The following is a 23,931-nucleotide window of genomic DNA, read 5'->3' on the forward strand; positions in this document are numbered from 1 at the left end:
TGTTTCGTCTTTTCGTTTGGTCGTGTTTTTGTCTCGTTTTGACTGTTGTGCTGAAATTTTTGGGTTCAATATTTTTTGTGCTGTCATAATTTGTGGGTTTTTTTTCGTTTCTCTTTTTGTTTTTTGTTTTTTTTGGAAAACTATTGTGTTTGTTTCGTCTTTTCGTTTTGCTGTGTTTTTTGTCTCGTTTCAACTGTTGTGTTGAATTTTTTTGGGTTCGGAATTTTTGTGCTGTCATCATTTGTGGGGGTTTTTTCGTTCTGTTAGTCCATTTTTCTTTGTTTTTCCTTGTTTGTTGACGATATTCCTGTTGTGGAATATTGTGTGGCGTTAAATCCTGACAACAGCAATTTTTGCTTAATTTGTGTTTTTTGTCATTTGTGTTTTTTTGTAGTTTTCTTCTGCAGACATACATGTGCTATGCAATGGCGTATGTCCAAAAGCCTACATCAAGTCGTGCACTTCCATTGCACAAATCTTTCAAAGATAATAGAACTAAGTGTGTTTGGGAGGGGTCTTGGTAGGGAAGACTCCAAGTGCCTCTCAAGCCGAAGCCTATACGCCAAACCAAGGAGGTTTTTATCCATGCAGGTGAGGTAGCATGCATCATGTGCTTTGCTCGGGGATTGGCCAGCCATTGCAGCGATTGGTGCCATGACTCCCCTCAATATTAGGTAACTCTTGACTACAACTAGATAAGTTGGGCCCAAGTAAAACCTGCACAGGCACAGGTAAAACCCTGGGCTCTTCCATGCGGGGTGAAATAATCGTGCTTGAAGCAAGCAGTTTGGTCACGGGAAACAGAGGCATAGTTCGGGAAGAATAGTTGCTCGTGGCAGAAAGAGGCGGGTACTCGGACATTGCTGTCCGCATTGAGTGCGGACGGTGCTGGTTTTTTTTTCGGGGGGCGTCTTTCATCGTTTCCCGCCAGGCTGCCAGCCAGCATAAACTTAAATTACTAAGGGGAAATTATTTGTGGCATCTATTAATTTAATTAATTTTGTCTAACCTAACTAACGTTGCCGTGCGCAATCATCACTCAAAATTGCCAGCCAGATCTTGCCACTCTTCGCCAAGGACCACTTCAAAGGTATGACATCTAATTCTACTATTACAAAAAAAAAACCTAATCTGTAATTGTGTATTATGTACGTTTAAATAAATAAAATATTTTTAAAAAATTTATTTTCCCGCGTGTTTTGCAAACACTGTTAAACAATTCAGCTTGCAATAATGAACGCAGGCTTTCACGGTCATTGTCTGAAGTAGCTTGACTTCTGGGTTGTAGCCGTGTCTCCGAATTCGTTTCGGTCGACATTGCAGTCGCCATCATCAGTAGGTGACTGCTCCCTGATGACGGCGACTTCCAACGTCGACCGAAAACGGCCGGTGTAACATTCGGCCAAGGACGCGGCTGCTTGAGGTGTGGCGAGGAGGGGAAGCACAGCGGAGCACGCGCGGGGGAACTGGGGGGAGACAAGTGCTCACCTGGCACTCGTACGTGCCGTTGTCCCTCTTCTGCACGTACTTGACGTGCAGCGTCCAGTCGTCGCCGCCGGGCGAGTGCGCCACCTGGAAGCGCTCGTCGCTGGTGTAGGTGAGCGCGCCCGAGGTGAGGATGTGCCAGTCGCGGCGCCGCACCCAGGACACCTGCCCCCACACACACAACTGAGGGAGAGACGTGGTTCTTAACACTACGAGAGACATATTGCAACTGTGTACAATATAAACCACTACGGTTATTTTTGCATACATGCACTACTTTTTTTTTTATAGATATAATACCAAGTATTACTTAGTATCATATAAGTAGAGACCTGAAAAATTCGCGGGTTCATTTCGCGATAGGGTAGAATCCAAATACATTTCCCTTCCTTGCTGCTTCAGTGATTGGGCCACAGTTTATCTGAAGGACTCTGGACCAATGGAAAACGTTCGACAAAAGAAGTATCGAATCACAACCTTCCCAGTTAACACGTGTCACGAGTTAGTAGCCAATCAGCAGGTGTAATCTGGACAAGTTCATAGAGGGTCATCGAGTCTATCCTAGAGCTCATTGAAAACGCAAATTTTTCCGGTCCCTACTTATAAGTAGAGACATGCAAGATTCGCGGGTTCAATGACCTCTAGGATTAACTTTATAGTTCTGCGTACACTCGGTCAAATGTCACCCTCTCATTGGCTGCTGTATTGTGGAGGTGTCCCGACGTAGCGGCTCATGATTCGGTACAGCTACGGTTGAGTGTTTCTCACCGGCCCAGAGTCGTCCAGGTGAGTTGTGAGCCGATAGCAGAGGCAGCACTGAGGTATAACTATTTGAATACCAGGCTGTCGTGAAATGAATCCGCGAATTTTTCCGGTCTCTACTTATAAGGCTATTTTTATATTATATTTTTGTTTAAAGTGAGACCGTGTATGGTCAGGAGACGTTAAATTAAGATTCTACACAAAAATTTAAGGACATGAAGACAATTACCTTTCATGTTAGCGGGTAGGAATAAACTGACATATTTTCTAGTCTAGAGCTTATACCAAAGAAAACTATAAAGTTAGATATAGTATTTGTTGTGTGTAAATTATAACATTTGTTTGGACTAACTAGTCATCACAGATATAACTATTTTTGTTCAGGAAGTTATTTATGAGATGTGTTAAAGACTAACAATAAACGTTGGAACTAATTTTATGTTTTTGGTCAATGTTCTGCCACCTTACATTTTCAGTATAGGTTTTGTCCCTTTGTATTTGGTAATTGAATTTTATATGCAGGTTAGGCCCCACCTGGGCCAGTGTTTACCTTGTGGAAGGTAACAAGAGCTTATGCTTGCAGTGGGAGTTGGGACTCTGATGGGGCCCGGCCTCAAAAGTTAACTTTGTTGTACTTGTTCAATTTTGACTATCGATTTACGTGTAGCTACTTTGTAACCATTTATGCCTTAAACGCGTCACGTAAATAAGTCCATTGAACTAAACTAATGAGGTAAAAATAATAAAAAAAACTATCTTCAATAGGTAGTTTTGACGTTGGAGGTTTGAAGTTTTGAAAAATCACAGCCAGATTGTTTTTTTTTTCTTCCCGGACGTGATGTCCAATAACTCCCCGGGCGACGGAGGCATCGCACATTCCTTGTCCCGGCGTCCCGCGGTCCGCTCGAGAAAAACTGCTGCCGGCGGTCTTAATAACCGCGTTGCTGGCGTGCCTCCAGTCCCTTCCCCTCTCAGCTGCAGCTACTCTGCTACATCCCTGCTTGTCACTTGGAAGCCAGTTGCCAACATATAGTTTGTAATACTACAATAAGAAAAAGATATTGTAACTTTGGTCGTCACAAGAATATGGTTATTTTTACATACATGAAATTCTTTTTTTCTTTCTTCGAGATAGGTAGTACTAAGTTGTTTTGCTTAGGAAAATAGGCTAATAATTTTAAAATTTTAATCGATGATTCACTACCAGCATAACTTATAGATAACATTGGAAATGATAACGGTTATTCAATAACTTAAAAAATTATTTGTTGTATGAAGCTTATTATACGAAACTGGAAAGCAATTAAGGGAACGGTATGGAAATAGCTTTAACCATGGTCGTATGACCTGGGGGGGGGGATGGTATTAAAAAGCCCTTCACTTGGTGGAGGAGGTGGGGAGGCGAAGTTATGTAAAACTATGTTCAGTGAAAAGTTGAAGTTTTCCGCTATGCAGGCCAACACGCTGGCACGGGGAGGGAGGGAGAGAGGGAGGGAGAGAGGGAGGGTTAGAGGGAGGGAGGTATGGAGAGAGGGATGTATAGAGGGAGGAATAGAGGGAGAGAGGGAGGGAGAGAGGGAGGGAGAGAGGGAGGGAGGGAGGGAGAGAGGGAGGGAGGGAGAGAGGGAGGGAGAGGGAGGGAGAGGGAGGGTGACAGGGAAGGAGGGTGAGAGGGAGGGAGGTCTCACCGGTCGCTCGCCCAGGTGGCGCACGCGGCAGCGCAGGAAGGCCGCGCCGCCCAGCTGCGCCGTCACGTTGGTCACCAGGTCGTTGTCGAACACCGGGTCGCGGCCCCCCGGCGGTGGGCCGGGCGTGCTGGCCTCGCGCGGGTCTGCAGCCAACCACAGCTCAGCTCTCACGCACCCAGTGCACCCAGTTCCGCCGAAGAACAAACGTACACACATTGCGTTACATTCGTGTCATGCAAGGGCGGTACCATAATGAGTAGAGACCGCAAAAATTCGCGGTTTTGTTTCGTGATACGCTAACATTTCAATAATTATTCCTTTGTGCTTCTTTTGCTATTGGTTCGCTGTTAATATAGAGGATTCTTGGCCAATTGAAGATCCTCAATCGAAGAACGATAGAATCACATTACAGACGCCCCCCACATGTCAGTAGCCAATGAACAGGCGATGATCGCTCAAGCATGAAGAGGATCGTGTAGTCTATCCTAGAGGTCAATGAACACGCGATTTTTTTCAGTCTCTAATAATGAGTAGAGACCGGAAAAATTTGCGGTTTCAATGGCCTTCTGGATAGACTGCACATTTCCCTGTACACTCGGCCAAATAACGCCAGTTCATTGGCTGCTGACTTGTAAGTCGTCTCAGCTGGTTTGTCTGTGATTCGATCCTTCTTTGGTTGGAGGTTTATAATTGGTTGAGATTCGTCCAGATGAACAGTAAGCCAATAGCAAAATCATCTAAAAGGTATATGTATTTGAATTCTAGCTTATCGCCGATTGATTCCGCGAAATTTTCTGGTCTCTAATAATGAGGCTCACGGAGGGTTCAAATTAATTTGGTCTATTAAATTTTATTTGATTTACAATTGAAATACCTGAACAGAAAGTTTAGAATGCTGTTAATTGTCTTGCTGCTCTATTTAACAGAGGATTGGATGCTGAACAATAATTTTGTCGTTCTTATTTTTTAGTCGTGCGCATTTGATTTCTGGTTCAAAAACGTTCCTATTATTATTAATAGCACTGCGGTAAAATAATACTTTTGAAATTTTGCAAAACTTTGATTGGGAAAATCAGAAATTATTCAGGGTTCTGGATCCGCCAATGATGTCATGAAGGTTCGTTTTGGACTTCTAATATGTATATAAACATATTAACCAGTAATATTTTGAGCTAATTTTCTTCCGAACAGCTTACATAACTACAGTAGCTAATAAAAGCAAACAGGAGCAGCAATTTGATAGTTAAGTACAGAAATATAAGCGAATGTCCGCCATGTTGGTGTGTGAAAAATCGGAGGAAAACATTGGGGTGTCGGCTCATGCCTTATGCGTCCAGGGACACGTGACAATCCCCACAAAGTGCCTCGACATTCCGCAGGCTCAAAGGAAATAATTTAAAATATATATGTTGCGTGTACTTAGGTACGCGCGTCATAAGTTAAACTTACTTGGCATCGTGAAAATAACTTTAACATTGAGTGCAAATAATTAAGAGATATAAAAAAAATACCGTTGGTAAAGTATAAATTAAAAAAATTAATACCCAGTCTTCAATATTATTATAAATGTTATTTAGTTGAGTAAAATTATCGCGATAAAGTTGAATTAATAATGAAAATCAATCAATATATTTGAAGATTGTTTAAATTTAAAATTTAATATTATTTATCAAATAATAATGTAATAATTCTCAATTTATAACGCAAATAAATAATACACACCTTAAAAAAACCTCATTTATATAAATACAGTTGACGAAGTTTATAAACACCAATATTCACAATAAATGAATGTTTTTTAATGTCATGGTATTCAGTATCACTGTCCTTGTGTTGTGTTGCGTGTTAATTTGGAGCGGACAGCTCCGTGGCTGCGGAGAGCGACCTCCGACAGAGTTAAGTCCTTCTTCGCGGTCGACTGACGTCCACAGTGGCAGGGCTCGATGGCAGTTCATTAAGGGATTCGCTGCTTTAGTTCGGACATAGGAATTTCTTTTGGAGAGAGAAAGAACTTCCAACACACACCGTGGTCCCTACATTTCCACGGGAAGCTGTGCCCGTTGTTGATGGGCCATCCGGGGCTTGTTTCCTCCTGACATCCCCCCGCGGGTGGGGGGGGGGAGGGGGAGGGGAGAGAGATTTGTGGACGCCACGCGATCTGACGGCCCATGCGTCCCCCGCGCTGTCATCAGCAGAGCTCGGGGCAGGCGAGTTAATCACGCCCGCGGGGTCGGCCGCCGATGTCGTGTCGAGGGTACGAGGGGAGGTAGACCGGGTGAAGTCTGACGGCGTGAGAACTGCGACCTACCGCCTCGCCCCATTTGACCGAAGTACGAACTGATTCTCCGACCGCTTCCTGATTCGCGCGAGTGCGTGCCAACAACCACTGCGATCTACCAATACGTATGTAGGGACCGGAACAATTCGTGGATTCAATGACCTCTAGGATAGCCTCCATTATTCTCTGCATTTCTCAAGTAAACACGCGTGTTCATTGGGTACTAAACTGTGAGGCGTCTCCACTGGGTAGCTTGTGATTCGACGCTTCTTTGGTGGATAGTCTCTCATTGGCCCAGAGAGCTCCAGTTGAACTGCGAGCCAATAGCAGAACCAGCAGAATTGTACACATGTTTGAATTTCAGCCTATCACGAAATGAATCCGCGAATTTTTCCGGTCTCTAGATATAGCCTTGAAAATCCTATTTCAGAATGCCGTTCATAGGAAATGAAAAATTAATCGCTTATTGATTTGGCAACATGGAAACCTCCAATGCCTAACGCGTAGGTATAATTTTCGCAAGCCGACCAAGTGAACGGCAAGACCAATACATCCGACCATAAATGATTAACACGGGGAAAAAATGTCATTTTGCTTCAGTCTAATGGCGAAGATGTTATATGTTTTTGAATGTTAGTAAAAATATTAAATGTTAAACATAAGTAAAAAGGGTAATATTAGCAATCTGAAACACGTCCCTGTTTTAAAGAACACGTAGGAGATTTTGTCGCAAAAACGGAGGCAAAGTTCTAATAACGGTGCATGATACTTCCTCGTGAGAAGCGGCTGCAGGGAAAGTGACCCCGCTCGCCTCATCTCCCTCGCCGGTGATTGCCTCCACGACAACCCAGACTCGAGACGTGGCACGTGGAGACGCGGCGTCTGGGAGCTCAGATAAAGGGCGGAATAAAGAGGGAAGGCTTCGACGCGGGGGAAGAGACTAAGCGAGGGTTTAGAAGTTCGGGCGAGCCCTGCTCTCTATTTTACTTCCCTGAATACTTTGTTCGCTCCCTCCCTTCCCCTCGCCGAGGTGGTCCAGCCGTCAGAGCCGAGGGACGTCTGGTGTGTCTCCTCGTCGCCAGCAGCAGACCTCCTGGAGGTTCCTGCAGGGACGTCATCCAGGCCTTTCATTCTTCTGTTTCCGCTAAAATTATTATTTTGAACAATTGATCCAAATTGTTGGTTTTCGTCCCGCCACCCAGTACGGGTTACAAAGCAATGAGTAGAGACTGGAAAAATATCGCGTGTTCAATGACCTCTAGGATAGACCACACGATCCTCTTCTTGCTTGAGCGAGCATCGCCTGTTCATTGGCTACTGACATGTGGGGCGTCTGAAATGTGATTCGATCGTTCTTCGATTAAGGATCTTCAATTGGCCAAGAATCCTCTAGATTAACAGCGAACCAATGGCAAAAGAAGCACAAAGGTATAATTATTCAAATGTTAGCGTATCACGAAACAAAACCGCGACTTTCTCCGGTCTCTAGAAATGAGTGGCCTCATATATAAATCATGAGTGGCCTAATATATCAATCATGAGTGGCCTCATATCAAGGAAAAAAATAGTTCTGAAATTACCATTTTTTGTTTATATAGAGAATGAGTCATAATTTGACCGACAGGTTCATCACAGACTATACTGCAATATAATATATATTTTAATGACTTTGGTAATTATATTATGTTATTTGACACTCCCTGGACGACAAGTAATCATTTTATATATTTTTTTATTTTATTTATTTAGTGAAAATAAATGCAGAAACTAATGCAATATTTGTAACGAAAATAAAAGCGATCACGTGTGCCATTTCGCTGAGCACTGAAGACCAGAGATGTTTCAAACTTTATACATAGAAAATGTATTTTTTTTTTGCACGTGTAGGGATCTGAAAAACTTGAGGATTCACTTTGCGACAGACTGTAATCCAAATACGTTTGCCTTGTATTTGCTGCTCCAGTGATTGGGACACGGCTTATCTGAAGGCCTCTGGGCCAATGGGAATCCTTGAACGAAAGACCTATGGGTAGGGACTGGAAAAATTCGCGGTTTCAGTGACCTCTGGGATAGACTCCACGATTCCCTACATACTCGGGCAAATGCCACATGCTCATTGGTTACTGTCTGGTGAGGCCTATCAACTGGGATACTAACCGATAGAGACCGGAAAAATTCGCGGATTCATTCGGCGATAAGCTAGAAGTCATATACATATACCTTTTAGACGATTTTGCTATTGGCTTACTGTTAATCTGGACGAATCTCAACCAATTAAATAACCTCCAACCAAAGAAGGATCGAATCACAGACAAACCAGCTGAGACGACTTACAAGTCAGCAGCCAATGAACTGGCGTTATTTGGCCGAGTGTACAGGGAAATGTGCAGTCTATCCTGAAGGCCATTGAAACCGCGAATTTTTCCGGTCTCTAGTGATTGGGACACGGCTTATCTGAAGGCCTCTGGGCCAGTGGGGATCCTTCAAGGAAAGACGTGTGGGATCGCGAGCCCCACAGCTGACGGGCCCGGGTGCGTGGGGGAGCGCGGAGTCCACCCGGCGCCTCACTCACCGTCGAAGTGCGTGTGGTCGAACTCCTCGAAGCGGGACAGCTGGAGGGAGTCGTTGAAGGGCCAGTAGCCGGCCAGCTCGCGCAGGTAGGCGCCCGCGTCCGCCTGCAGCAGCGACGAGTGGTTGCCCCCCTGCGGCGCGCTGGCGTCGTCTGCAACACCGCCACGCCCGGCTAGCAGGTGTCTGCGCACCGGTGTACAGCCTGCACACTTGCACATCTACCGCTGCAACCCTTTATTAAATAGTAACGTAATAAATTATACATACGGGAACATGACCTCACTTTAGAGACCGGGAAAATTCGCGGGTTCAATGAACTCCAGGATAGACTCCACTATCCTCTACACACTCTGGCAAATGCCACCTGTACATTGGCTGCTGACTTGTGAGTAGTCTCGACTGGGTGGCCTGAGATTCGACACATCTATGAGTGAGGGTCTCTAATTGGCACTCATTACTCCAGATTAACAGTGAACCAATTGCAGAAGCAGCATTAAGGTATAATTATTTGAATTGTAGCATGTCACGAGATGAGTCCGCGAATTTTTCAGGTCTCTGCCTCACTTATATAAATGCACTTGAAAAGGTTTATCAACACAATTTATATCACTAATATTCACATTAAAAATAAATTCTTTTAATGATAAGACCAAGTATTCTATATAAATTACGAAAGATTTAAAAGAGCACATAAAATAATGGAAATTTTTTTGTTCGTATGCTGAGCGCGCATCGTAATAATTAATTCTCATAATTTATTTTCATAACTAAAACTAAAGAAGCAATATAGCTTAATTTTTTTTTCCATTTCCACTGGGTTCGGATTCTTGCCCGGGCATTTAAGCTTTGTGTAGTCCCAGTGCCTCCAATAACTATTTAAAGTTATTTGTAGTCCGTTCCCTGAGTAGCTTTCCAGTATTAACTTCGCACATTAACAAGCATAATAAAATGAAGTTAAATTATTGAATATACGATTATCCTTCCAATGGTTTCAAAACATTATGATTGTTTTAAACCCAAATCAATATTTAACCAACTACGTAAACGCGACTATAAATTCAGCGCGTTTCCAAAAACCTATTTCATACTTACCAAAACAACCATAGTAATATTTTATAAAAATTTGAAATATTTTTCTTGCAGTATTACAAATTATTTCTTGGTAACTGGTTTCCAATGGAATCTTTTGTAAAAGAACACAAACAAAACATGTTTTCTGTGTACGAGCGGAATGCTCCACGCTAAACCGAAACTATTACCGCGTTTCAGGAGAAAAAAAACAGGCGGACTGTGTTTCGTGACACTTGTGAGCCATGGTAGCAATTAATGACGTCAAAGGGCAGGCAATAATTTAAAACTTACGTTTCTTCAAACATAATTTTTGTTTGAAAACATATACTTGCTTTAACAGAAATTTTGTAATACTTATCATTGAAATAGTTAAGTTGTTTCTTGAATAAAATATTATTTTTCTGTAAAGAATGGCTATTTCATTTCATTGAACGCCAATACTCATTTTTATCAATCAATTTTATCATCTAAACATTAAAATTTTTGCTAAGTAATTTCGAAATTATTTAAATGAAAAAAATGCAGGATCTTTATGGTTGCTAAGCGCTTGCATTACTAAAGCAAACACTTCATAATATTAACTGTTTCGTCAATTTTTACAAGATTGGCAGTATTTAAAAAAAAATTACTTTTCGAAAATCAGGCAAAACGGAGTTTAGTATTTTTTCAAATCTTTTTCGCATTTTATCGGAGCCGTTTCTTTATATTGTTTTAAAATTTTCTCTGCAAATCGAACGATTCTATAGTCAACGTAGCTGCTCCGGAAACTAATTCTAGCGGCGGGATCGGAAACTACGTGCGATTCGCGTACAGAAATTTAGTTTCATCCTCTTAAATCTTTTAAGACTTCATGCGTGAATTAAAACTCAAAGTATACTCTTAACTTTTATTAGATATCCTATAATTTCTCATACTCGCTTAATTTTATAAATGGGTAAAACTACATGCAATAAAACTCTTAAACTGATTATTTGTTATCACCTGTGCTAGAATACAATACTCTTTTCCTCATCGTACGGAAATTTGAAGGCCAAATTATAAACGTTATATATCATCCCATTGCGGAAGATTAGCGACGAACTAATTGCGCACAGTTTTAAGCACACATGCAGTTGTATTATATGCACCATTTTTGGGGGGGAAAAATGTCGCAACTTCGCTGGGACACTTAGATGTCGTCGCCGTAACCTGGAGATATGTTACGAAATTCAAACAGAGCTCAGAACACGCCGAGTTCGAGGAAGAAGAAGGAATTTTCTTTCCGGTGAAGATGGGCTCCGTGGTCCGAGAGGTGAGCTATTTTGGACAATTTTCGGGTCGCCGAGTCACGCAGAAGAGAATCTTCCATGGAGGGGGGTATCCGGCCAGGCGAAGGATTTCCCCTCCCCCCCTCCTTGCTATCGTCGCCGGCAGACAAATCCGAGCAAAGGCACACACAGCAGTTCCCCCCAGGGGCCAGCAAGACGGGGGAAACGAGAGAGGGGATACAAAGAGAGTTATCTGGGTCGCGAAGAGAGATAGAGAGTGAAGAAAGCAGAGGAAAGCCGCGGGACTGATTGAGCGCGCGGACGGCGATAAGGCAGTTGCATCCAGAAGCAGAATAGGGTCCGAAAGAACCTGAGTACATTTCTCGTCGTCCGAGCGCCGGCCTAGACTTTCCCCGGCCCGATAACACACGTCCAGCTCGGGGAAAAAAGAACTCTACTCCGGAAAGTGACCAGATCCTACAATCTGCTTCCTGCTCGCATTGTCGGATAACTCTGGTGATGAAGAAGCTGCTCTAATCCCTTCACGAATTCCCAGCTTCATCTATGCGTGGTCATTAACCTTGTAACAAGCTTCCACAGTCCTGTGCCACAGTCTTGCTCGATGAGAATTTAGTTATTGACGTTACAACGTCTAATAAATCGATGAACGCCGGCTGCACGCACGAAAAAGTGTCCCGTTACACACATTCTCCCGTTACGCTATGTCCCGTTACGCTCATTGTACGCTTGCGCCGCATCTATCTCTCTTCCACTCGATTGGAACAACCATCGATTTGATTTTTTCGAGGCACATTAAACTTGAAACACTCCCATTCGTTTCCTACTTTTCCTATCATCGTCCTATCCTTAACAGAATAACACAGATTGGAAGAATTTAAATAGCAAACATATATAAAAGTTATAGTTAAAATAATCTGTTCGTTAAAGTAATAAACATATTTGTATTAATGAGTGCAAATAAAAGTAAATTTATCAATTAAATTGTAGATTTCATTTCACTCCTTCTTTGTATCCATACAAAATAGTGATAATTCAATAAAAATTATTCAATTTTATTCATAAAAGTATGCAATAATTTCATCAATGCTTTGTTATGTAGTTGTAACGTTAAACTATCGTCCGTAAACAGACTTTACAGACAACCAATTTTTTTTATTGGGTTTAACTTCTCCTCAATAGTGACGCTTCTGGATACGGAAACACTCGATTATAATTATTATAAATGCACAAGTTCATACTCGTAAAACAGATTTTCAAGTTCCCGTGAATAAGAAAATATTGTGATCCAGCTGACTTGGTACCAAATAATCAGTTTACGAGTTTCAATTTATTTAGGTTTACCCATATTTGAAATTAAGGAAGTATGAAAAAAGAGTTTTGATGCACACCGTTATTCACATCAAGTTTTAATATACTTAAGAGGATGGCACTTCTAAAAAATTTGCGCTCCGAGGTAGTAAAAACTAAAAATATATTGTTAGAGTTCGGGTTATAATTATTGACCCTTGCTTCGTCAAATTGGCAATGTTGTTTCACGTACCTAGTCTGTTTTATATAACGTGGCGTTTCAGTGAATAACTTTCTTAAAATATTCTATTTAACTTTTTATATATATATAACATGAATCCGCGAATTTTTCCGGGCTCTAGTTATAACTTGACACTGACATCTCAATAGATCAGACTATAGCTTATTTTTTTAAGTAGATGTAGCATCAGCAGTTGCTGCTATAATATTCATTCACAATATATTTTGAACACATCTCGAATAACGTCAACGTGAGTTCCTTGAAAACAACTGGTCACTAAGGAACAATATTATCCAATGATAAATGAATTTATAGTGTTTTGTAAAACACTGACGTTCTGAATTTAAATATCTCTATACTGCTATCAATTTTTTCAACCTGAGAAATTATCTTGTCTCTACGCACGATATATTGCGATGTATTTTGATGCAGAGCTCGTAAAGACTATGTTATGTTCTGTGCTCATGAAAGATTCGTCTTTATCACCCTTGAGCTCCTTGACCTCTAAGGCCCGAAAGAGCTCCTCTTTCAGAGTGATACCATTCCAGTGGAAAGGAATAACCATTTTATGAATTCTGGTTCGCGACCTGAATGTGTTATACGATGTTTTTATGCGTGAAATTTTTTCAGCAGTAGGTTGAGTGTTTATTTCTCGCCTACGCACAAGTACTTTATCTGCATTGAATGTGTTTATTCAGCAGGGAATAGAAACTGGGGAAGAAGCTGTTAAAAGTTGCATAAGGGCAGAAAATGTAAAGTTTTTATAGTTTTTGAAGTTATACTTCTTTAGGGGCGTTGCGGAAGTAAACTTGTTTTAGCTTTGGGCTTCTTACGTGCATGCGCAAACGTAAGTACTTGCGAATAGAAGTTATACTTCTTTAGGGACAGAAATCTCTAAAACATGTTAGATAAGTTTGATTCATCCGTCTATGTTACTTTCGTGAACATCACTGGACATACACAACCTGTATGTATTAAAAATTAGCATTTTATAAAAGAAAAACTATCCTGTAATACTTTTTGTTATTTTATATAGTCATATAAAGATAAATGGTAACTTAAAAAATACACTAGAAGGCTGGCATTCAAATTAATTTAATCTTTTATATAATTTCAAAATCAAGACATAGCGCAGCATTAGTGACACTGAAGGGACTTAATAAATTAATAGTTACATTTATTCAAAGCGAATTTAAATGAAATTATTTTGTGATGAAATATTTACTGTTAAATCTTAAATGTTAAATCAGCTTAATAAGGTTGTTTGTTTGTATGAAGTATTTACATCCATATATAAATAGTTTAGGCACAAACAAATACCCGAACATATACCTAGTGCCATAGTATGTATGTATTTTTAATGTTTCAGGTTAATTTAACGGATGAAAGGAATTCTGTTTCCTTATTTAAGCTCTAAATTGCTGGAAATTTCCTTTGGATTTAGACTTGGCAGTGTGGATTGAAAAAAATCTATATACTAGATGTCAATGCGAATATTCATTGGCTGCCTTTCCGTCACTATCTCGATTCATTCGCGCAGTCAAGTGTTCGAAGTGTCGCATTGGCTCAGTTTCCCTCGTTATCTTGTCAAATCAACGTTGTAACAGTCGCAATTTTTAATTGAAGACATTACTTTTTGACGTTACATCACATAAAATGTTGTTGATAAAACTTCTAATTCATGGGGTCCTCACCAAAAACAAATTTATTACTGTAACTTAAATGCTATATATTTTTCCTCTAATCTGGAACTAAGTGCCTTTTACCCATTCTAGTAATTCTTGTATGCTAATTGTCTTCAACCGTAGTGATAATGCAATTTTTAATTTTGGACTGTTTTGCGCTTAGTTCAGCCTTACACTTTTATTGATGTTTCAGGATTTTATACGTTTGCATGTTTTTAGTGACCGTGGTCATGTGATAAAAGTAATAGTAAATTCCTGGTATAATGTTTTATGTCTCCAAGAATATAGAGAGTTCCTATTCCTTTGTGCTCGTTCACTGAGTCACTCCCAGTGCTGGAGTCGAACCACCGTGCCTACTCTCCAGTAAAGACACGTCGTGTGTCAACCAAAACAAAGCTAAAAGTTCTCCTTATAATCATTCCAGTCCATAGCGAAATATATCCCCATGAGGGATCATTAGGGGCAGGCATTTTTCGCGAAACTATCCGAACACTTATTAGACTGCAACAAGATATACCCGCACCTGTGGTTTTTTTCCCCCTTGTGATTGGCGGCCGTCTAAGAGAGAAGGCGTTGTCTTATTTGACCGAGCCACTCGGGACGCGTTTGCTTCCGCACTGAATCACCGTGATTGGTATTGTTGCAATCAATATGTACCTGGGAGAAAATCTCACCCAATCACGAAACACAGGCGATGCTGCAGTGTTTTAACTTTATTCCAGTCTCGAAATCTTTTAGCGAAATTCCTTCCCAATGAGGGATCATTCAACCAGCGACCAAACGACGTCATCTGATATGTACTCAAGACTATTAGGTCAAGTGTAACGTAAACCAACCTTTCGAAATTTTAATGCCTCCACTCGAATACAGTTTTTTTTGGAAGGGGGTTGGGATAAGAGGTTTGGTGTGTTAACCCATCTTTCCCTTAAGCACTGGAATTAGTAACAGTTACCCTTCAGCCCTGCAGAATGAAGGTTTCCCATGAGGCGGGGCGATAAAGGCTGGTAGTTCCAACCTCTCTCCCTCCCTTCCCTTTCCTTCGAACTGACCGGCACTTCGCACGCAATTCAACAGCTCATCCCGCAGCACTTTGCCACTGCCCCCCCCCCCCCCCTCTACCCCCGCTCCCAGGCTTCCACGACATGGGCAATCGCGTAATGGCCACCGGCCCGGAGCCTGTCGAATGGAATTAGGCCACTTCCTTCCAGCCCTCGTTCCCTCCGCCCCCCCCCCCCCTCCACGTCAGGGAAGACGTGGACCATGGCTGCGGCGAGCTCCATCTACTACCTCGTGTCTGGCCACCAGGCAGCGCTCGCGAGAGCTATACGTAGAGACCGGAAAAATTCGCGGTGTCAATGGCCTTCAGGATAGACTGCACATTTCCCTGTGCACTCGGCCAAATAACGCCAGTTCATTGGCTGCTGACTTGTAAGTCGTCTCAGCTGGTTTGTCTGTGATTCGATCCTTCTTTGGTTGGAGGTTTATAATTGGTTGAGATTCGTCCAGATGAACAGTAAGCCAATAGCAAAATCATCTAAAAGGTATATGTATTTGAATCATATAAAAGGTATATGTATTTGACTTCTAGCTTATCGCCGAATGAATCCGCGAATGTTTCCGGTCTCCAGCTATACGTTACTCCCGTATGCGTGGCTGAGCCGTTGATAATTTGAAACGCGTCACAAGACCATGATCCATCGAAAAAAATTCTTTTTGACGTGATAACGTTTTATATATCGATGAACGCCGGCTGCACGCACGAAAAAAAGCATGACTCATTGTCGCGTTCCGCCTGAGCCGAGCGTGAAAGAACCGGCGATCCACCGTGCGAGAAAATCTTCCATAATAACAAACAGGTTGAGGTTGGCTTTTTAACTAATTGTTCGCGATTATATTTAAACAAATGATTTAAATAAAAATTGGAAAATCTGTAAATAATATTTGAAAATTAAAAAAAAAATGCAACTTTTCATCAATGTTTTCTTATGACGTTATCACGTAAAATTATCGTCCATAAACCCACTTTACAGACAACCCCCCCTTTTTTTACTCGTGAATTGAACATGGCTGATTTGAATATATATTATAGATAGGGACAGGAAAAATTCGCGGATTGAATGACCTCTAGGATAGCCTCCATTATCCTCTGCATTTCTCAAGAAAACACGCGTGTTCATTGGGTACTAAATTGTGTGGCGTCTCCACTGGGTAGCTTGTGATTCGACGCTTCTTTGGTCGATAGTCTCTCATTGGCCCAGAGAGCTCCAGTTAAACTGCGAGTCAATAGCAGAACCAGCAGAATTGTACACATGTTTGAATTTCAGCCTATCACGAAATGAATCCGCGAAATTTTCCTGTATCTAAAGGTTAGTAATAATTGGTCTAATTTCGCACGCAAGTACGTAATTAAAAATTTTCAAGAAATATTTGATGGTCAAATATTACAAGAACTACTTACTCTCTTTTTCTTTTAATAAACCAGCTGGGAATTTGAAAATATTTCTATCTTACTAAAAGGAATTTTCAGAATTAGCTTAATCTTCTTGCTTTAAAGTAACATAATTAAGAAAAAACCAAGAAAAATATTTTGGCAGTTTTTACTTCAGGGGTTCAATTTTTAATTTTGTGAAATCAATGTAATTAAAATTATTAATGTGGAAAAGAATTGAAATAAAAAAAATATTTACCTTACTCCCTCTTGGAAGAACTCGGCCATCAAAAGAAATTTACATGTTAAGTACTTAAATATATATATATATATATAAAATTTTACTGAATTCTCGTTTCTTCTCAGTTCAGCTCGTTTGTCAGTAAAGTGGATAAAATGAAATTCCCGTGTGGTGGAGAAGAGCATAACAGAAAATAGATAAAGGAGTGAACTTTTGTTTTATCCTTCCGAATTGACATTCAGATTTTTCACTTTCCCTGTCTGTTCGCTGGCGAATGGCATGTTTTTTCCTACGATATTCCAAACATTTCCATATTTTCCATTGACTTCGTTACCATGCCCGCTACTTTCTCCCGTGTTCCATCAAAACGCTGAAGGGAAGAGAGGGGGCGGGGTTTCTCAAGTACGTGCTTTGTGAAAATATATTCTGTCAGAAATATCTCCCAGTCGTCACAGAATTCAATCGTACCCATACGGGGCGATTTGACTGTAGCGTTTTATTTGAATCATGAGCAGAGACACCGTCAAAAAGTGATAGGATTTTTTTCATAAGGCAAGATTATAAATGTCTATGTGCTTTAAAGTGTGTGTGATTGGTAGGGACCGGAAAAATTCGCAGATTCAATGACCTCTAGGATAGCTTCCATTATCCTCTGCATTTCTCAAGTAAACACGCGTGTTCATTGTGTACTAAATTGTGAGGCGTCTCCACTGGGTAGCTTGTGATTCGACGATTATTTGGTCGATAGTCTCTCACTGGCCCAGAGTGCTCCAGTTAAACTGCGAGCCAATATCATATCCAGCAGAATTGTACACATGTTTTAATTTCAGCCTATCACGAAATGAATCCGCGAATTTTTCCGGTCTCTAGTGATTGATATACTCACATTTTTTTTTGCGTATTCATTGGGTAGGAAAGTAGTCTTGAAGCACATATACGCCTGCATCACGTTGATTAATGTACTACAGCTCTCTTGACAATCCCTTTGCGACCTTGAGCTAGTTATAAAAAGAGAGCCTGTGTAACGCAGTACACTGTACTACGAGGCAACAGGATTATGAGACTACGGGTCTACGAGGCTCCAACTAGCTACGCGACTAGAGGCTACGAAGCTACGAGGCTACATGGCTACGAGGTTACAAAGCTACGAGGCAACAGGACTATGAAACTACAAAACTTCAACTGGCTACAATAGCTCCAGTAATTTATCTCGTACAAATAACTTGTTGCAAGTAGTCCCGATTCCTATAAAAGTAGGCGCCACATGCTCTGTTGAGGTAAATATTATTTTTTTATGTGGATGCGGGATGCTTAATCATGATTGCAAGAGAAAAGGGGTTTCGCTAGACACCAAGGAGAAGGAAGTTCGTCTTGCAGTGTAGTGATTCTTAGTCGTCTTAAGGCATATTATTTGACTGAGTCATGTTTATTTTTTGTTTAAAATTCTACCTGATAAAATTATTGTAAGTGCTGAATTGGTATCAGAAATTCTCTAATTAAATATAATTCTAATAAAGTTCCATGACTAATTAAGTAAAAAAAAAATCACGCAGAGATTTATTTCTCAGAAATAACCAGAATCACTCGGGGAACATCAGCAGAAGTCTCGCCAGGAATAACCAGGAGCACACGGAGAAAACCAACATAAGCATTGCCATTAATGATCAGAAAAAAACTTTTAGAAACCAACAAAATATTGGCAGGAATAACCAAGAGCACAAGGAGAAAAATAATGTACGATTTCCTAAATCAAGATCAGTGAATCACAAAAGAATTTTAATAAAATATAAAAAAAAACAATTTCCATCAGCTTGTGAACTTTCCTGTGTACACAAAAGATAAAATATTCCAAGCAACAAAAGCGTGAAAATATTATATCTTGTATTTTTGTCATAAATGTATTTTTAGCTTCATGTTTAGAAAGATCAACTTTGGTGTGGATTGAATTCCGGAGGACACTAGTTAGCGTGCCGATGCGTAGATCCTGACTTGGGTTTCCCGTGTTTCTCCATCACTGCAGTACCACTGGGGTGGCTCCTTTGTGCTTCCCATCGGCCTTTTTCTGTGGAGTTGCGCGTTAGCACAGCCTGCATCTCGTCAAAGAGACGTCAAACTCAAATAAAAGAATTTTTACGTAGGTGCTTGTGAATTTTTATATTTTGTGTTGTGGCATTTTTCAGTTGTAAGATATATTACTAACGCTTAAAATTCTGTCGAGAGTATGTTAGAGTTTATAATTACAATGGTCAGGTGTAATTGCAAATAGTGTTTAAAAATACTTTCCATCTCCTTGCTTACGCCCATTTTCATAAGACTACTTTTAGTCATAAAACAGGCATCTTTTATTTTGCTTGATGTTAAATATACTTAAAAACAACATACCCGTTTTCTGTTCATTACAATTTAGGTTTTCCCTTTGAACACTGTCCTTATGATTTAGCTTTTCTGCTGCCAAATAAGTTTTAATTATTACTTAAAAATAACAGCACTAAGTATTATATACCATTTTCAAGTTATGTTAATAATGATATCTAGGAATTAATCAGATGAATGAAATAAATAAATCGAATTTATCATTTATATTTTGGAAGCAAACAACTTTATCCTTTGGACCACATTTCGTAAAAGAAACAGTGCTCATAAAGATCCATCTGTTTTGCTTGAACAATTAGTATTGCATTGTCCATTTTATCATTAGTGAAAACAAAATTGACTGAAACACGTGTTTCTTGTTATCTCCTCATTTAATTATCCTTTTAATTTCGCGTGGGCAAAAATATTGATACTTAATGTAGTTTGCTGTTTCAGCTCTGTCATGTTGCCCGGCCCTTGCTGGAATCCATTAAATTTCGTTTGTGTATATAGTAGCGAGACATAATTTGTGTTCAATTGCCGCTACTCCGTGGCTGTCGAATTAATTTTTTTTCCGTTGGATTTTGCGATGGGCCCGCCGGATGATAAAGCCCTGGTATTTTTTTTTATCGTGGCACATTCCCGCACGCCGATATTTGGTTTTAATTTCCTTGTCGGAACATTGCAGGCGTGCGGGAGAAAAACTGGGATTGAATTATAATTCAGCGAAGGTACTCGTGTTCACAACAAAAAAAAAAGGAGGGGTAAATGGTGTTAGAATAAAACTCGGCACTGTTTCGGTTATGTTGCGTATACAATGGCGCGATTTTTGTAATCTCTGTTTTCTAGAAATAAGTATTTTCCAATATAAATAAAAGGTTTTTGCAAAACTAGTTCATAGCCACACATCGTAACTACCTTTTGCATAACGTAAAATATGTCTTCCGTTGGCAATCCAGTAGAGCCTCATATTTTATAAAGAATAAAAGAGTTCGTCAACAGGGGCTGATGTTGTGGAATTGCATTCTTTGGTGACACGAAACTTCATACATACGTAATTTTTGATTCATCGTTATAACTGTACTGTCGTTAACTTTACAGGCTATCGAAACTTGTCGATAAACGTTAAGATCTCAAATGCGCAAAAATTCTGAGTGTTAAAAACTACCTCCTATAAAACATTCATTCTTATAAATTTGGTAGCCAATAAACTATATCTTATTTTAATTTAAATGCACAGGGTTTTAAAGTATACACCTGTTCATCAAAATTTTCACAAAATCTAAAGGTATCTGACGATAAACTACTTGAGAATATAAACTTAGTTTAAACTCCACCACATATGTTGTGTTGACAACTACAATATCTGACATGTCGACTAAGATTTTTGTGACACAAATAAATGGTATTTTTGAGACAGCAAATTTTTTAGATATAAGCCGTTTTAGTAATTATAGTCATAGTTATTCGTAAGGCGCCTAATTGGTCCAATGAAAAATGATGAATACAACAAACACTTTAATTTAATAACTAAGGCGTGTTCCACTAATGTAGCTGTATTTCAAATGTTACTCCATTCTTACGCTTCTATTTTATATATATTTATAGAGTAGGCTTCATGATACGACTGTCATGATGGTATACATGTTTTTTTGGCATTACAGAATCAGTGATTCATTAATGAACGTAACTGTATATAGGATTGTTTGTAATTAATTGTCTCCAATTATATTTTTCACGCCGTGTTAAAGCACACCTACAAAACTCTCTAACATAATGTGTAAATTGTTTAGAACTTTTCCAAGTCTAGGAATACTTAATCTGAGCATGAACATGTAACCTAAACATGTTAAATCATGCAATATGTTTACAGTGACCTATTAATAATTCCTCATCGCTGTTTGCCGCTGGGTTTTGACATAGCAACTCGCCATGTTCCTTGGTTGTTGTACGAGCGTGCGTCAGACTATTTGTGCATAGCAGAATCAATTTCTGTGTGTATCCCGCCGGTGCGCTTAATTTTATGTACTGTTAATTGCGTGCGAGATTAACATTTCCACAGGTTCACTGCCCGAGTGGGTAAAAAGCCGAAGAGTGCGGAAAAAATGTTTTTTTTTTTTTTTTAGAACCTAGTTTTCATTGTGATTAACTTGGTTTTGAAATATTGTTCTTTAAAGAGATGACGTAAATTTCCCAGCAAATGTGTGATGCTACTCTGCAAATCAGTGAAAAAGTAATGTTATTGAAGTTATTGATTTATTATGAGTTATTTAATGAGTCAATTAAAATGTTTTTTTGATTTAAAACTAAGGGTGGTGTACTAAGGGGTGGAGGGGGGGGGGGGAGAAATTGTGTGTGACACGTTCCCCTGAAATCCAAAAAAAGAAATATATCTATCATTCTTCCCCTAATAAAAAGGAAATATTTGCAAAAAGCGGGGAAATATGTTATAGAGACTCTCCTTTTTTCACCCAAATTAAATAATGCATAGGCATCTGAAATTAAGTACATTACTTATATTTACAGAATTTTTTTTGTAAAGTTACAAAAAGATTCATTTGGAAACCAGTTGCAAAAAATATAGTTTGTAATATTACAAGAAATATATTGTAACTTTATACATTACATGGCAAAAGTTATTTTTGCATATATGAAATACGTTTTTAGAGATAATACTGAATTTTTCTTACAAAATTGGTGCTTAATTACATATTTAATTGATGTTCCATTCAAGCGTGATTTTTTTAAACTTTGTAGAGACCGAAAAAATTCGCGGATTCATTTCGTGATAGGCTGAAATTCAAACATGTGTACAATTCTGCTCGTTCTGCTATTGGCTCGCAGTTTAACTGGGGCTCTCTGGGCCAATGAGAGACTATTGACCAAAGAAGCGTCGAATCACAAGCTACTCAGTGGAGACGCCTCACAATTTAGTAGCCAATGAACACGCGTGTTTACTTGAGAAATGCAGAGGATAATGGAGGCTATCCTAGAGGTAATTGAATCCGCGAATTTTTCCGGTCCCTACACATAAAATATAAGTGGGTAGTGTGACTGCTCTGTGACACGATGCTGGCTTGTCGGCGAGTAGTGTGACGTGCAGCTACTCGCCTGCGACTGCAGCGCTGCCGGCCAGGCTGAGCACGAGCCACAGGCGGGATGCTGGGCCCAGGACCACACACGCCATGCTCCTGCAAGCACACCACACGCGCTGTCGAGCTCTGCATCCTGCCACCACATCTCTCCGAACACAGTCTCCAGTAGAACCACGCTCCAACACCATTCAATGTCGATAACAACAACCTCGTTCTGAAATAATTATCTATCCCCGTTCATAACAAATCATAACTGTGTTTAAATCCTTCAGATTAAGATTTATCAAGTGATAGGTCTTTTTTTTAATAGTGATTACATTTTAAGTATAAATCTATAATATTTTAGGAAGGTAACTTGTTTTGTTACTATTTTGACATTTCCTGTAGTAATTTTTTTTTAATAATTGTTTTCTGCACCAATCACGCTTTCACGAGTCACTGCTGTGTATAACGCTGATAAATTAATTACAATGCACTTTCAAACGATAGCGCATTCTCAGGGATTAATTAATCCAGTATTTTTTAAAACCATATTTCCTATTTATTATAGCCACATTTTAAGCTTTACTTCGTTTTTTAAAGTCTTGTAAGCATAAAATGTTATTTACGTACTCAACTATACCCTTCATAAGCATTCTACATCCGTGATTTGTTCATCGACTGTAAGATGGCAGGAGTTCAAAAGAGCTAAAACTTCAAAATATTTTACGTTAAAATTTGGCTGAGTACACCGGATTAGACGCTCGGAAATTTTAGGGCTTCATTTATTACTATCATAACTAAAGCGCACTTACTTTCCTGTCACTATGAGAGATTCTGTCAAGTTCTGTGGCGGCTCAGGGACGGTAGTATTACTAACCCACTGTCCAGCTTGGGCGGAGTTTCTTCGCGACTCTGCTCGCCCTGCCTGTCAGTGTTCTTGACATGAACACTGGGGCGGCATGGCGCTCTTGGTGTTGTTTAGAGCGTGTGCGGCTGTTTCCAGCTGGTGCTCATATACTCCAGTGTGCTCATATACTCCATTGTGTTCATATATTCCAGTCTGCTCATATACTCCAGTGTGCTCACATACTCCCGTGTGCTCACATACTCCCGTGTGCTCACATACTCCAGTGTGCTCATATATTCCAGTGTGCTCATATACTCCCGTGTGCTCATATACTCCCGTGTGCTCATATACTGCCGTGTGCTCATATACTCCCGTGTGCTCATATACTGCCGTGTGCTCATATACTGCCGTGTTCTCATATACTCCCGTGTGCTCATACACTCCAGTGTGCTCATATACTCCCGTGTGCTCATACACTCCAGTGTGCTCATATACTCCAGTGTGCTCATATACTCCAGTGTGCTCATATACTCCAGTGTGCTCATATACTCCAGTGTGCTCATACACTCCAGTGTGCTCATATACTCCAGTGTGCTCATATACTCCAGTGTGCTCTCGCGGGTAGGGAGGGGACAGGTTAAACAGGGCAG

The 23,931-nt window shown here is 40.1% G+C and overlaps 1 protein-coding gene across 1 annotated transcript in view; it reads right to left on the reverse strand.

The window, feature by feature from the left end:
* The window catches only part of LOC134533368 (hemicentin-2-like), a 42,195-nt gene extending 19,108 nt beyond the window's left edge, over window positions 1-23,087 (reverse strand). The window contains exons 1-5 of the mRNA XM_063370888.1: window positions 23,065-23,087; window positions 22,469-22,548; window positions 8,786-8,935; window positions 3,936-4,078; window positions 1,489-1,650 (exon numbers count right to left, since the gene is read on the reverse strand). Of these exons, the coding sequence (XP_063226958.1) occupies window positions 1,489-1,650; window positions 3,936-4,078; window positions 8,786-8,935; window positions 22,469-22,548; window positions 23,065-23,087 (558 nt within the window). The remainder of the gene's footprint in view (window positions 1-1,488; window positions 1,651-3,935; window positions 4,079-8,785; window positions 8,936-22,468; window positions 22,549-23,064) is intronic.
* Window positions 23,088-23,931: the final 844 nt, after the last annotated feature.

This window comes from Bacillus rossius, chromosome 6, assembly GCF_032445375.1.
Source record: "Bacillus rossius redtenbacheri isolate Brsri chromosome 6, Brsri_v3, whole genome shotgun sequence".
Classification (NCBI taxonomy): domain Eukaryota; kingdom Metazoa; phylum Arthropoda; class Insecta; order Phasmatodea; family Bacillidae; genus Bacillus; species Bacillus rossius.